Consider the following 15,454-nt stretch of genomic DNA (forward strand, 5'->3'; position numbering starts at 1 on the left):
TCGAGTTTTGTCACCTCCCTTATGAAGTGGTGCAATCTTCCCTTCCTTCCACTCCTTTGGAACTGCACCCAATGCAAGACTCGTATTAAACAAATATGCCAAGGCAGATATCAGCCTCTTGGCACAACCTTTCAAAATACATGGTGATATATCAAGTTCCATTGCCTTATTAACACCAAGTTTGCTCAATTCCATTCAATGTCACATTCACAAGAATGAAAGACCTTTATGAATTGTGCATTAGATATCTCATCATATCCTCTGCAGCAGTTGTCCTCTTACCATTTTCATTCTACATAATCATTCTTATTTTTGCTGGCTACATATCAGTTTTTTTTTTTATTCTCTTCTATATTAGCTAACTGCTGCTCATCTGTTCTCTTGCTACTCTTACCAATTGAGTCATCCTCCTTGCTCTCATGAAATTGATTATTACCACTCATCTTCTGTTGCCTCCATAATGTCTTCTTTCTCTGTATTGCGTGCAGAATCTGTTTGTTCATCAACACCTATGTGTGAAACCTATGTTCAGTAACATAGGTTTCACACCTGTGTTATTGAACATTCTGACCCTTGGAATATTTATACATTATTTGTACCAGGTAGTTCTTAAATGGCACCCAAGCAGTATTGATCTCTTTTCTGTCCAACTTCTCATTCCATGCTACAGCTCCAAGCTGTTTCCTGAGCTTCTCATAATCACCAGCTTCACATAGCTGGCAACCATCCAGGTAATCACTTCGTGGTCACTCTCACCAGCTGGAGGGAGATTTGAACACCTCATTTATCAGTCACACAAGCTTGTTTGCCTTAAATCCCACTCTCCATGTTACTGTTAATTGCACCGTGTTTTTCAATATCCTTATCGCATGCTTTATTGGTAATCGACCTCTTTTCCTCACTATCACTTCCACACACTTTTTGAACATTTGAATGATCATCCTCAACTACCATTTCAGTTACAACACAATGTTCCTTACTCATATTTAAACAAGCTTCATGCTCCATCAGCTAAGGATTAGAGAGAGAGAGAGAGAGAGAGAGGTAAGTTATGGAAGGGCAGGTGGAAAATGGATACAAGGATGAGAAATTGATTAAAATAGGGGAGAGTGATGGAAAGCATGAGACTGAGAACGAGAGGGATGGGAATGAAAAGAGAGAGGAGTAGGAGGAAGAGGAGGGGATGGTGTTAAAGAGTCAGTATTCCCAAAAATAACTGGCATAAGTGAAATTGTTGACCAAGGATGATATACCTGTGGGAATAGAAATGGAGGGATATAGAATCTTATGGAAGGATAGAAAAGATGTGTGTGTAGGTAGGGGTACCATTAATGATAGCAGAAAAATTGTCAGCTAAGAATGGGGTGTCAAATTAGGACATGTGATGATTTTGAGAGTAATATAACTGAATAAGATGTTTTCATAGGTGTGGAAGTGTAGATGACACTAATCTTGAAATGATTAGAGTATGTAAACACATAAAGACACAGTAAAGATTTTTTAGCAACAGATTTCATACTGAAATTAACCACACATCATCCATCCGTATGTATGTGGAATAAACTAGCAATTTAAATGAAGTAGAATATAATACAGGTTAAATACAACAGTTAACTTGAAAACACATAAATACAGTATTTATTTTCAATAAAGCTTTATTTATTGAAAATCAGCAACAGACATTTCATATACTAAAATTAACAATACATTATCAATGTGGAATGAACAACATTATTGACTTGGTACTGTATTCTGCTTCATTTAAATTACTTGTTCATTCCACACTGATGTGTTGTTAATTTCATTATGAAATATCTGTTACTAATTTTCAATAAATCTTTATGGTGTCTACATATTTTCATACTCTATTAATATGTCATAGGTTCTACTAAAATGCCATGAAATGTTTAAACACATTAGTTGGACATGTAAAAGGAAAGCAATCCTAATGGAAGATTTTAATTATAGGAATATGGATTGGACTCAGATTTAGTCACCTAGTTTCCATTATGATATAGAAATATGAAAGCAAGGAGAGTGAATTTGTTGAGTTTCTGATGTATGATAACTAACTTAAACAACATGTGATGTGATGAAAGCGAGGTTTTAGAATGTTGGATTTGGTGATATTCTCATGGGTTGTTATTGGGAATGAGGTATCAATACTCCTGCTGGTTGGTCAGAGTGATCATGAGGTTTTGGTTTGGGAGATGGATAAGCAGGCAACAGTTATATGTACAATTTGGAATTATGAGGCAGGTGATTATGGGGAACTCATTAGTCAGCTAGTATAAGTCCTGTGTGTTAATGTGTTCTCTGGAAAAGTGGTTGACAAAATATGGGAATTGATTAGGATTCATCACAAGCAATGTTCAACTCTATACCATAAGTTAGGCAAACAAATAAAGGAGGAGTGAATGAATGAAATTTCATGAGTAGTGCAGAAAATATGTTATGTTATAGAGGAGTTACAAGACAGTTGATAATGATTAGATGCATGAGGAGTATAAAATGCAAGCTAAGAAAGCAATAATCATAGTAAAGAAAAAGAAAGGGCAGTATAGAAGATGGGCCATTGGAGTCAAAGAAAATTTAGGAGAATTTTTCCACTGTGTGGCAAACTGGAGAAGAGTAATTAAGAAGAGACATTGGTGGTGGATAGTTGTGAAAGTAGGGTGACAAGTTTCCACATTGGCGGCTGCTTTAAAAGCTCAAATGGATGGGTTTGCAAAATAAACTTGTGATATGGATTAGAGTGACCGAGACAGGTATCAGAAAGTAATGTATGGTGGTTCTGAGTCCATTATTATGTCAAAGATATCTCCGAGGGGCTTCAGTGTGATATCCAGATATGCCAAGTTAGGGAGAGTGATAAGGAACGTAGCTGATACAGAATCCCTGCAGGTTGATTGAACAAATTGGTTATAATATTAGTATTATTTTCAAGCCTCCATGGAGTCTAAAGACTCATTGTAGAAGATCAAACATTCATAGACCACAATAACTATCATACCTTGCTATGCCTTGAAGACATTCAGTGTTGGAGCACTCAGCACCCACTCTGGCAGTGTATCCCAGTCATTCACCACCCACATTGCAAAAAATCTCCTTTTCTCTTCCATAGCCACATAACCTTTGTACAGTTTTTGGGATGACCTCTCATTACTCACGTCAGCCATTATTTTATGCCATAATTGATCATATCATCCTTCCTCCTCCTGTCCACAAAACTCTGAAGATCACATTAGGGAAATTCTGTTCAAAATGAAATAGTGATTGCTTTCTGTGTAAATCTTCAAATATACTCTTGTATCCTGACCAATCTGAAATTACTTATCAACAATAACATAATTAGACTTTTCTTATTTTTATAAGAATAGTTTATAATGTAAAATGTAAGTATACGATAAACTGTAATATAGTACTATACAGTGATTTCTCTGCTGTCTAACCTTTAAATAACCAAACATTATATTAACTACTGTGTTTGAATAAAAACTTTAGTTTAATATAACTAAAATCTACATTCGATGTTTCGACCTTTATGTCAAGGTCATCTTCTGGAGCATGCACGTTATATACAGAGAACAGACTACACTACAATCTAACTGGTTTGTTAAAGTTACTGACCAACCGCTACAACAATTGTTGGCCTGACCTCTGGTGGGGAAAAAAAATACACCAACACTCGAGTCCTATTATTAGTATTATCTGTTGGTTGTAGAATTACATTGGGTGCAACAGCCTGCGAAATTCTGATAAACCACCCAAATATTTGGTGGGATGTTATTATAGACCAGGTAATGTGAATGGTGGTGGTGGTGATAGTGCAATGTATAGTCAAATTAGCTAAGCAAATAAGAAAAGGGTGATCATTATGGGTGATTTTAATTATGGCAATATAGACTGGAATGATGAGATAGCAACTGGAAGTAAAGAAAATGAGTTTCTTGAGTTTTTGAGGGATAACTACCTCAGACAGTATGTAACAGAGGGCACACGAGGATTAAGGGTGTCTTGGATTTGGTCATCTCATCAAAGGATGTAATTATAAATGAGGTATCAAATCATCCACCAATTGGTGAGAGTGACCATGAGGTGATTACCTGGGTGGTTGCCAGCAGTGCGAGGACCCCTGTGAGAAAAGGGTATATGTGGAACAACAAGGGGGGGGGGGTGATTATGAAGAGCTCAGGAGACAGCTTGCGGGTATAGCATGGAATGAGGCGTTAGCTGGAAAAGAGATCAATGTAGCTTGGGGGATTTTCAAAAAATATCTAGTAGATGCAATGTCTAAATGTATTCCAAGGGTGAGAAGGTTAAATAAGGAAGGTGTGAGATGGATGAATAAAGAGATTAAGCATGCAATACAGAGAAAAAGGGCATTGTGGAGGCAGCATAAGAGAAGTGGAAATAACCAATTTCATGAGGTCTACAAAGACTAGGCAAGGAGGGTGACTTAGTTGGTGAGAGTAGCTAAAGAGCGGTACGAACAGCAGTTAGCTAATGAAGCCAAAAAGAATCCTAGGGAGTTCTTTCGATATGTAGCCAGCAAAAGAAAGAATGATTATGGAAGGATGACATTAATTGGAGAAAATGGTATAAAGACAGCTGTTGCAGAATGTTTGGTGGAGATACGTAAAGGATCAGTTCATAAAGATCTTTCAATCTTGTGAATGTGACTTCATGGAGAGATTGAGAGCAGTTGATGATGGGGAGGAGAGACTGACTGTAAGCAAGCAAGAGGTGTTTTGGGGAGTTGAGTAAACTAGATGTAAATAAGGCTGTTGGACTTGATAATATATCACCGTGTATTCTGAAGGAATGTGCCAGAGAGTTGACACCTGCCTTGACATATTTTTTTAATACGAGTCTTGCATTTGGTCAAATTCCTAAAGAGTGTAAAGAGGGCAAGATTGTGCCATTTCATAAAGGAGGTGATCGAACTGAAGCATCAAATTATAGGCCTATCTCTGTGTCAGGTGTTGTGGTTAAGTTGTTGGAGAAGCTTGTGAGAACTAGGATCCAGAGTTGGATTGACAACAATGGTATTATCGTTGATGGACAGCATGGATTTGCTAAAAGGAGGTCATGTTTTAGTAATCTACTTACTTATTACAATAAAGTGGTTACACAGTAATATACTTGGATTTCGCAAAAGCTTTTGATAGAGTACCTCATGATAAGTTGACAGTCAAACTCAAGCAGATGGGGTTGGATATTAGATTAGTGCATTGGATTGGAGACTGGCTATCTGATAGGTATCAACAAGTTGTGTATGGGGGTGCGATATCCAGGAAAAGGAAAGTCACTAGTGGAGTGCCTCAGGGGTCTGTTTTAGGGCCATTACTGTTTAACTTGTATATTAATGATATTGGCAGAGATTTGGATGGAGATATTCAGTTGTTTGCAGATGATGCAAAGTTGGGACGAACCATAAAGAGTAGTGAAGATGTTGTGGCCTTGCAAGAAGACTTGAATAAATTGAGTGATTGGGCATGGAAATGGGGTTGTGAGTTCAATGTTGCAAAATGTAAGGTTTTAAAATTTGGAAAACAAAGATGGGATGTAGAATTTATGATTGGTGAGAATATATTGTTGGAGGTAGAGGAAATAAGAGATCTGGGGGTGATAGTGGATAAGGATCTGAAATTTAGGGGATACATCGCCAAAATTGTGAAGACAACACAAAGGCTTCTGGGAATGATGTGCAGGACACTGACGTGTAGAAGTAGGGAGATTCTTGTTCCGTTGTATAAGGCTTTGATTAGGCCATACATGGACTATTGTCCCCAGATTTGGTCATCGGGTTTTCAGGACTAAGGTAGTTTCTGACCTCTGGAATGTTGAGTATGAGGAAAGATTGAGAAGATGTAATTTGCAGAGTCTGGTGGAGAGGAGGAAGAGGGGAGATATGATAGAGACCTACAAGTTGGTAAGGGGTTGTTATATGATCAATGGTGGAGAAGTTCTACAGAGAATAGTGGGAGATCAGGGGAAATACAGAGATCATCCCTGGAAACTGTATAAAGAGGGTGTGAGTAGGAGAGTGAGAGACAGGTTTTTTTCATGCAGAGTTGTGAATGGTTGGAATGCTTTCTGAGAGTGTGGTGTCTGCAAGGATTTTGAGTGTGTTTAAGACACGGTATGATGAGATGTGTGTGTGTGTGATAAAAGGACCTCCCAGATGAGTCTTTGACTCCATGAGGTCTTGGGGATAATAATAATAATATATCAACATCAAAGATGGCATGAAAATTCCAAGGATCTGGAAGGCACACATTCAGCCTACCTAATATACAAGATCCAGCTTAAGTCAAGACTCTAGCCAACCTCCAGCTAGTATTAGAAACCATTCCATACTGTTAAATTGTGAATGAAGCCATGTTATGTAATTTATTATTTTTCATTCACATTTAACATTGCTTATTAAATATTAATCATGGTTTATATAAAATTGTTTATTATTCCTTAATTAAGAATTACTAATTAAATATTTACTGAAAACCTGACCTGCTATTAATTTATAAAATAATAATATGTATAGAATTTTGTATAACTAAATATATGTGGTGTAACGTAAAGTGTTAATTTATATTTAACTGTATACGTAATCAAAAAGTTAAAGAAGTAGCTTAAATATTCTGTTGTTCTTATTTGTCAAATATTTAATGTTATGTAATCATTCATGTAAGAGTAGTAACAGAGCATACATTACATTAGCGAAATGTTTACGTTTAGTCTGTTGTCATGGAGACGCACGCGTAAACAACCACGAGTGAAGAGAGCGTGGCGTTCGAACGTAAGGTGGGAGTGAAGGTCATATAGAATATAGAGAAAAAAGGGTAAAGAAGAAGGAAGGTCATAGATAAGATAGAGAGGAAGAGAAGAATTATTATTAAGGAGTGAGGAGAGAGTTTTGCGGAACCAAGATTATAAAATCCCCAGGGCAGAAATTTATGAGTATAGTGTTCGGAAGTGAACCTATAAGTAGTCAAACATAAGGTTTAATGTTATAAGCGAAATCTGCTGTTGTTATGAAGAAAGGTTGGTGCCGTAATCAGATAAAAGGAAACTGGACAGTCAATGCGAAAATTCTGATTAGTTCTAGTTAATCTGAATTACGATTAAATTCTATGTTGCCCTAGGAAAAGGTTATATTGATTACTTGGAGAAAAGTGAACAGGAAAAGATATTAGTACCTAATTACTGTTGTTTGGAATAGTGAAGTGCGACTTACAGTAATACAGTTTAAACTATGGAGAATATTTGTTATGTGTGTTCCGCTAAATGTTAATTAAGTTAATTCATAAGTGCTCTCTCAATAATTTGATGTATTGAAGAATTTGTCTGGTAAGAGTAGTTGTATAAGTTTCTCTATTCTAGCATTAACTGTAATATATCTCCGATGCTCAAGATCCGGGAATATATTTGTTTGGAATATAGCTTACATAGTTTATTGCCTGCTGTGAATATAAACATTGAGCTGATAGATTTGTGAAGACTGAATAAAATGTGAAATTGTTATATTAACTTGAGATAAGAAGATTTGTGTTTTTGAGACTCTGAATAGTATATGAAAGTTAGAACATTGAATTAGCATCAGTGACCTAAGAAGAAGTGTTAAGTTAATTGTATAGTTCCATTTTAAAATAGAGTTCTTGTATTTGTTAACCATATCATATATTAAATGTTTTATTTTGTTGATCTAAATATTGTGTTTGCCTGAATTCCTTATTATTGCACCGTTCATAAATGTTCGAATCTTGCGGGAACCCCAAGTAAAAAATGATAATAGATGATTCGGCCTAATGAGATAACTGCTAACTTAATTTAGAACTGATCCTACTATTTATATAGACTAATCTAAGAATAGGGTGGCGCAGTATAAATATAAATTTCCCTACTTTTGGATCGGTGATCTTTTCGTAATTAGTTGTATTATTCATAAAAGTGACTTGAAACTAGATAGATTTAGAACACGACAGAAAAGGAGTCGTCACGACAATACCAACTGGTGGAATGTACATGTATAATCATATTGTAAATATATGTACATATATATATATATCCACATACACATAGACTTGCTGTTGCGCCCAATGTAATTCTACAACCAACAAATAATACTAATAATAGGACTCGAGCGTTGATGTATTTTTTTTTTTTCCCACCACAGATCAGGCCAACAATTGTTGTAGCGGTTGGTCAGTAACTTTAACAAACCAGTTAGATTGTAGTGTAGCCTGTTCTCTGTATATAATGTGTATGCTGCAGAAGATGACCTTGACATAAAGGTCGAAACGTTGAATGTAGATTTTAGCTATATTAAACTAAAGTTTTTATTCAAACATGGTAGTTGTCTCCATAATTTTCAAAAATGTATTCGGATCACCGTGTAAGCCTAAAAGAAATTATTATATTAACTGTTAAGGTGCACAGCAGTGTGTGTGGATTTATTCAGTTAACTGATCAAAAAATTGATATTTCAATTCAACCAGATAATTGAGAGAACACTGTAATGTATAACATAAAGTAAAATAAACATTCACATATTAAAGTGGGAATTTTTATATTTAGTGTTAAACTGTTTTACATGTGCATTATTTCATTTTCTTTTATTTCAAAGGGTTGTGGAAATTAGCTTTGAATTAATATAATGATTATAGAAATAATTTTTTTTTTTTAGAATTCAAAGCTATGTCCAAAAAAAACTGGCAAAACATAGCATGGAATTAGTATAAGATTGAAGTCTGTGGTGTTTGAGAAATACTGATTTCTCAAGCACCAAAGACTTGAGTGCTAGAAAAATAGTATATTTTCCAATGAGATTAACAGGACATGATAATTCCCAAGTGGTTAATAGTAATATGTTATTAATTATCATGTTCTGTTAATTTCAATGGAGAATATGCTATTTCTCTAGCATTCGAAAAATACTAGCATTTCTCAAGCACTAAAGACTTTGATCCCATATTAGTGCCATGATTTGAATTCTTTATGTAAATTAATCTGTCACATACCAACGACAGATTAGGTAAATTACTGTACATGTTAACAAATAATTTAATGAATCGTGTTAGATCTTGTGAATTATCTGATGTTATAGATTCTTCCTCCTTCCCACCCACTGTTATTCCTTCTCACATGGTCTTTTATGATTGAATACAAATTCTTTTCTTGTACTACATAGAAAACCCAAGAAGGAAGCAAGAAGCATGAGGTTATTGTATTAGACACAAAGCGTTCTAATGCTATTAACATTGGAATGACAAAACTTCCTCCACCAAGAACCATAAAGACAGCAATACTGAAAATGGATAGTACAATCATGAACAGAGAGGGTATTGAGGTCAGTTATTTTGAATAAAAACAATATTCATTTTTCTTTTATAATGTTAGGTAGCATAGCATAAAGGTCAGTTGTTAGCTAGAAAATAAGTTAATTTTTATTTTTACATTGTCAAATTTAATTTTCATCTTCTCTCTAATGTGCTATGGTGAAGGTCTCAATGGTCTGTAATAGCTAAGTTGGTTTTATAAGTAACTTGATTAATGTTGTGATAAGCCAGTTTTTTTTTTTTAATGTGACTCCCACCCATGCAAGTTTTAACCCTATAGCACATTTTATCATGGATGGGCTAATGATTTTTTATAAATTTTTTTAAATTAAATTTATTCTTTAACTTTTTTTATTAATAACCAAGCGACTGTGTATGTAGGCTTAAGTGCTGAAGCTTTTTTTGGTTTCAACCTCCTACTAGCTGAAATGGATCAAACAGACTTACTATCCTGCAATTTTTCAAGAGTAAACGCACTAGCAGATTTCTGCATTTCATCCTGCAGTTACCCTTCTTTCTTTTAATCCCTTAATGGGTGAGCAGTTAATTGTAACTGAGAGAGTTAATCTTTGGGATGACTTGACTTAACCATAATAGATTTAGTTTAATCCTTTATCCCAGTGAGAGCAAACAAAGTTTGCGCCTGAAAATATCTTCAGGACTAAATATAGTGTTGTACTATCTTATCCAGTAAGTAGTGCAACACCACTTTGTTTGCTCTCACTGGGATAAAGGATTAAACTAAATCTATTATAGTCTAACCTAGTGATAAATAAATTTGACTTAACCATTTTACATGTTATTTCTTGTATCAGAAATTTTAATGTCTTTCAGTAGTCTTAACTTTTTCCTACACATTATTTATGTTGTTTGTTCATAAGAGTTTTAAATTATTAAAAAAGTTGCATTGTTTATGCTTTAAAAATGTGATTAGATTCATAGTCCTAGCATTTTCCAGTAAAATAAATAAATTTATTTATTACTTATAAATATTGCAATCTTTTCTTTTTCCAATCAGTGAAGTGGAACAAGATATTTTACTGGAAAAATTAAGTGATTATAGTACCATTTTCAAAAGATTGGCTTCAAAATAATTCAGTGTTAAAGTTGTTTCTGAAAAAATGATGATATCTAATAGTATTTATTGAAATAAATATGCATTCATAGTTAAAAGAAAGACTTGAAATAAATATGGTTTAAAAATTACTTTTTGTTATTCTTTTTCTTATAAAATTCCAGTATATAATATATGCTTGTCATTATGTACGTTCAGAATGAACATTTTATATAGAAGAATGTACATTTAGGTACATTCTTCTGAACTCTGAACACCAGAGTTCAGAAGAATCTCCATTTGAGACTGGCTAACTCACCTTCCGTTAAAAAGCCCTCGTCCTTGTCAAATTCAAACCTGGATCTTTCCAAAGTTATCAAGTGAGCAACTGAAGCTCCATATATTATTTACTTGGTGCCATTATGTTTCATCAGTGAGGCTGTGACATCTTAAATTCATTTGTTATGCAGAAATAAAGTAGTAGTTGTAGTATGCATTACTACAACTACTACTTTATTTCTGCAAAAGTAGTTGCAATGTTGTTGGAATTGCATTCAGAGTTGGCTTCTGAAAGTTTTATCAGTGCTCTTTGCAAAAAAAAAACAGAAATTTCTTGGAGGGGGGGGGGAGCAAGAGTATTATAACTGTAATGAGTGGGATTAAAAATCGGGAATCTCCTACATTATATTTCACCTGAAGACAGAAATCCGACTTCTTTCCAGAAAGAACTACAAAGCTTTTCTTAATATAGAGAAAAATGCTAAGCTGCAGTTTAGTCTTGCATCACTCTGATTTAAAAAAAAAAATTTAAATCAAGTGACTGTACTTTTAAATGTATAATTCAATGGTTGCTTTCTTCTCTACTCCACTAGAAGAATGGCTTTTTAACTCTATAGCCATTTTCATAAAGAAATAACCACTAAAAAAAATCGCAAATGAAAAGAGATTACCATACAGCAGATGAAGCAGTTGTCATTAGACTTTACTAAGTGTCCAAAGTTGAAAACAATATAATAAGATTAACATGTTTACCATGAGCAGGGACAAATTGTCTTGTGCTGACCTTGGCGTAGGCATGCCATAAATCATTGCATGTGCTTCCATCAAGATCAAAACTATGCAGATGGGGGAAAAGAAATACTGTTTCAGGACATATTAAAAGACAATAATTAAGGGAAATTTTGTATATTTAGTTAATATATTTAAATTATATTTAAACTAAGAATAAACAGCATCTGTATGTATTGTTAGCTTAGTACTGGAATGAAAATTAACTTCTATAGTGAAAAATATTTCCCTCCCCAACAAACATCTTACCCAAGCAACATTTTTCCCCCACAGACATACTACACAGTTGCAACCCAAACAAAGTACAACAGAAGTTTTATTGTAGCATTATGATGTGACCATTTTGTTTAATTTGAGTTTCGGGTCTGGGTTAGTCCCAAGGGGGTGGGAAGAGGGGAAAGTAGTTCCACTGCATAAAGGTGGTTCCAAGACTGCTGTTGTAAATTACCGACCGATTAGCATATCAGGAATCATTGTCAAGGTCTTAGAGAAATTAGTCAAGAAAAGAATACAGGATTGGATAGATGAAAATGGGATATTGTATGGGGGACAGCATGGTTTTGTGAAGGGTAGATCATGCCTCAGTAACTTGCTCACGTTTTATAACACAGTGACGGCTGAACTGGATAGGGGTAATGGGTTTACAGTAATACTACTGGACCTTGCCAAGGCTTTTGATAGGATACCACATAGAACCCTAATCAGTAAACTGGAGCAGATGGGGATAGATATAGGGTTGGTGAGATGGATAGGAGGGTGGTTGAAGGAGAGATACCAGAGAGTGGTTTATTCAGGAGTGGAGTCTAAAAGACGGCTTGTGACTAGTGGAGTGCCACAGGGCTCTGTTCTTGGACCACTGCTTTTCAATTTGTTCATCAATGATATAGGAAAGGATTTGAGAGGAAGTGTTCACTTGTTTGCTGATGATGCAAAGTTGGGTAGAGCAATTATGAGTGCACAGGATGTCAAAATTTTACAGGATGATTTGGATAGTTTGGAGGACTGGGCTAGGTAAAATAGATGTCAATTTAATATGCCAAAGTGTAAGGTTATGCACTTTGGGGTGAAAAGAATAGCAGCAGTATATCGCATTGGTGGAACCGTACTCCAGGAGATTGATGAGGCCAGGGATTTGGGAGTGTTGGTGGATAGGGAATTGAAGTTTAGGGGACACATTGCAAAAGTGACTAAAACAGCTCACCAAATCACTTAGCTTCTGAAAAATATTTTAACATTCAGAGACAAACAAGTTGTTGTTCCTCTGTATCGAGCCTTGATAAGACCGCATCTGGACCACTGTGCCCAGTTATGGGCACCAGGGTTTCTTCGTGATGGGGAGGAAGTGGAGAGGATCCAGAGACGAGTGACCAAGATGATAGCAGGTCTGTGGAATGAACCTTATGAGAATAGGTTTAAGATTTGTGAGTTGCAGAAATTGGTCGATAGGCGAAGGAGGGGTGATATGATTGAGACATTCAAATTACTGAAGGGTTTCTATAAGATTGATCCAGAAGATATTTTTGAAAATATGACTGGTGGTGGGAGGACTAGAGGCCATGAATGGAAGCTGGGCAAGAGCGTGGTTGACAAGGGTGTTAGAGGTAGGTTTTTTACTTGGAGAGTAGTGAATGAGTGGAATAAGCTTCCAGAGTCTGTTGTGGGTGCTATGACCGTGAATGAGTTCAAGGCAAGGTATGATAGATACTGTGTGAATGTCGAATAGTTGTTCTTGACATGATGTTAGGGCCTCCCTCGATGAGTCTGTCGACTCCTTGGAGTTGCCCAGAATAATAATAATAATAACAATAATAATAATAATGTTTTTTTATAAGATGGTTGTCATAAATATTGGGTAGTTTATAAGTCACATATGTCATAACTTGAGGACTGATCGTGTGTGTGTGTGTGTGCATTTATAAGAATTTGTATAAGTAAAAGAATTTTATTTCTTTTACTTGTATGCATCATAGAAGAAGTCCGTTTTATATGAAAATGCATTTCTTGTGAAAAAACTAATTAATTTTCAGAATTTTTTTTTTTTTTTGAAAATGATGAAGATAGCATTGATTAACTCAGTTGTTATTTTAAGAATTAAATAAATGTTATAATTGTAATACACAAATTCTAGGTTATTTATGATATATTCTGTTTTTCGCATCTGTTGTTTAGAAAGTTTTTGTTGATGCTGTATTGATGTGAAATACTTTTAACAATTCTGCTCCTTTTTTCATGTTATATTCAATTTCTTTTGTAGAAAATTATTACAACAATGATGCCAACAGAAGAAGAGAAAACAAGGATATCAGAAGCCCAAATGGCAAATCCAGATGTTCCTCTGGGTACAGCAGAGCAGTTCCTTCTTACATTATCATCTATCAGTGAGTTAGAAGCTAGGCTTCGGCTATGGGCATTTCGTTTAGATTATGAGACAATGGAAAGGGTGAGTATATGTGTACACTATTCCCTTCCACCACTGAAAATATTTGAAATTCTGCATTTGAAACATTGGAAATATCTAGTGTTAACTAAATATATCATTCGTACTATTTAAATGAAGGACATTTATGTACCTTTATTGGAACATAAATGTCCTTTATGGACATTTTTAAACAAAATGAATTTATTTAGAAAAATTGAATTATTAGTTTTGAATAGTGTTATTATTATTATTATTATTATTAAACAAGACCTCATGGAGTCAAAGACTCATCTAGGAGGTCCTTTTATCTCATACACATCTCATCATACCGTGTCTTAAACACATTCAAACTCCTTGCAGACACCACACTCTCAGGCAAGGCATTCCAGTCACTCACAACTCTGCATGAAAAAAATCTGCCTCTCACTCCCCTACTCACACCCTCTTTATACAGTTTCCAGATGACCTCTGGTTCTCCCCTGATCTCACACTATTCTCTGTAGAACTTCTCCACCATTGATCCTATAACAACCCTTTACCAACTTGTAGGTCTCTATCATATCTCCTCTTCCTTCTCTCCACTGGACTCTGCAAATTACATCTTTTCAATCTTTCCTCATACTCGACATTCCAGAGGTCAGAAACTACGTTAATCAGTCGCCTTTGGACCCTTTCCAACATCTCATCATCCTTCTGAAAACCAGGTGACCAAATCTGGGCATAGTCCATGTGTGGCCTAATGAAAGCCTTATACAATGGAACAAGAATCTCCCTACTTCTACATGTCAGTGTCCTCTGCATCATTCCCAGAAGTCTTTGTGTTGTCTTCACAATTTTGGCAATGTGTCCCCTAAATTTTAGATCCTTATCCACTATCATCCCCCAGATCTCTTATTTCCTCTACTTCCAACAATATATTCTCACCAAGCATAAATTCTGCATCCCATCTTTGTTTTCCAAATTTTAAACCTTACATTTTGCAACATTGAACTCACATCCCCATTTGCTTGCCCAATCACTCAATTTATTCAAGTCTTCTTTTAAGGCCACAACATCTTCACTACTCTTTATGGTTCATCCCAACTTTGCATCATCTGCAAACAACTGAACATCTCCATCCAAATCTTCGCCAATATCATTAATATACAAGTTAAATAGTAATGGCCCTAAAACAGACCCTTGAGGCACTCCACTAGTGACTTTCCTTTTCCTGGATATTGCACCCCATACACAACTTGTTGATACCTATCAGATACCCAGTCGTCTCCAATCCAATGCACTAATCTAATATCCAACCCCATCTGCTCTAGTTTGACTGTCAACTTATCATGAGGTACTCTATCAAAAGCTTTTGTGAAATCCAAGTATATTACTGTGTATCCTTCTCCTCTGTCCAAGGAAGCAGTCACTTTATTGTAATAAGTAAGTAGATTATTACTAAAACATGACCTCCCTTTAGCAAATCCATGCTATCCATCAAAGATTATACCATTGTTGTCAACCCAACTCTGGATCCTAGTTTTCACAAGCTTTTCCAACAACTTAACCACAACACCTGACACACAGATAGGC

The 15,454-nt window shown here is 35.3% G+C and overlaps 1 protein-coding gene across 3 annotated transcripts in view; it reads left to right on the top strand.

Annotated features, from left to right (window-relative positions):
* LOC150103262 (FH1/FH2 domain-containing protein 3-like) overlaps nucleotides 1-15,454 on the top strand; it is a 469,484-nt gene that overhangs the window by 390,208 nt on the left and 63,822 nt on the right. For 2 of the 3 annotated variants that reach the window (XM_090397848.1, XM_090397847.1), the window contains exons 17-18: nucleotides 9,194-9,352; nucleotides 13,718-13,903. In XM_090397848.1, coding sequence (XP_090253974.1) covers nucleotides 9,194-9,352; nucleotides 13,718-13,903 — 345 coding nt within the window. Of the gene's footprint in view, nucleotides 1-9,191; nucleotides 9,353-13,717; nucleotides 13,904-15,454 lie in introns of all 3 variants that reach the window. The other variant, XM_090397849.1, reaches the window with a different exon arrangement.

The sequence above is a fragment of the Typopeltis vanoorti genome, chromosome 9 (genome assembly GCF_054136105.1).
Source record: "Typopeltis vanoorti isolate ZY-2024b chromosome 9, IOZ_Tvanoo_1.0, whole genome shotgun sequence".
NCBI lineage: Eukaryota > Metazoa > Arthropoda > Arachnida > Uropygi > Thelyphonidae > Typopeltis > Typopeltis vanoorti.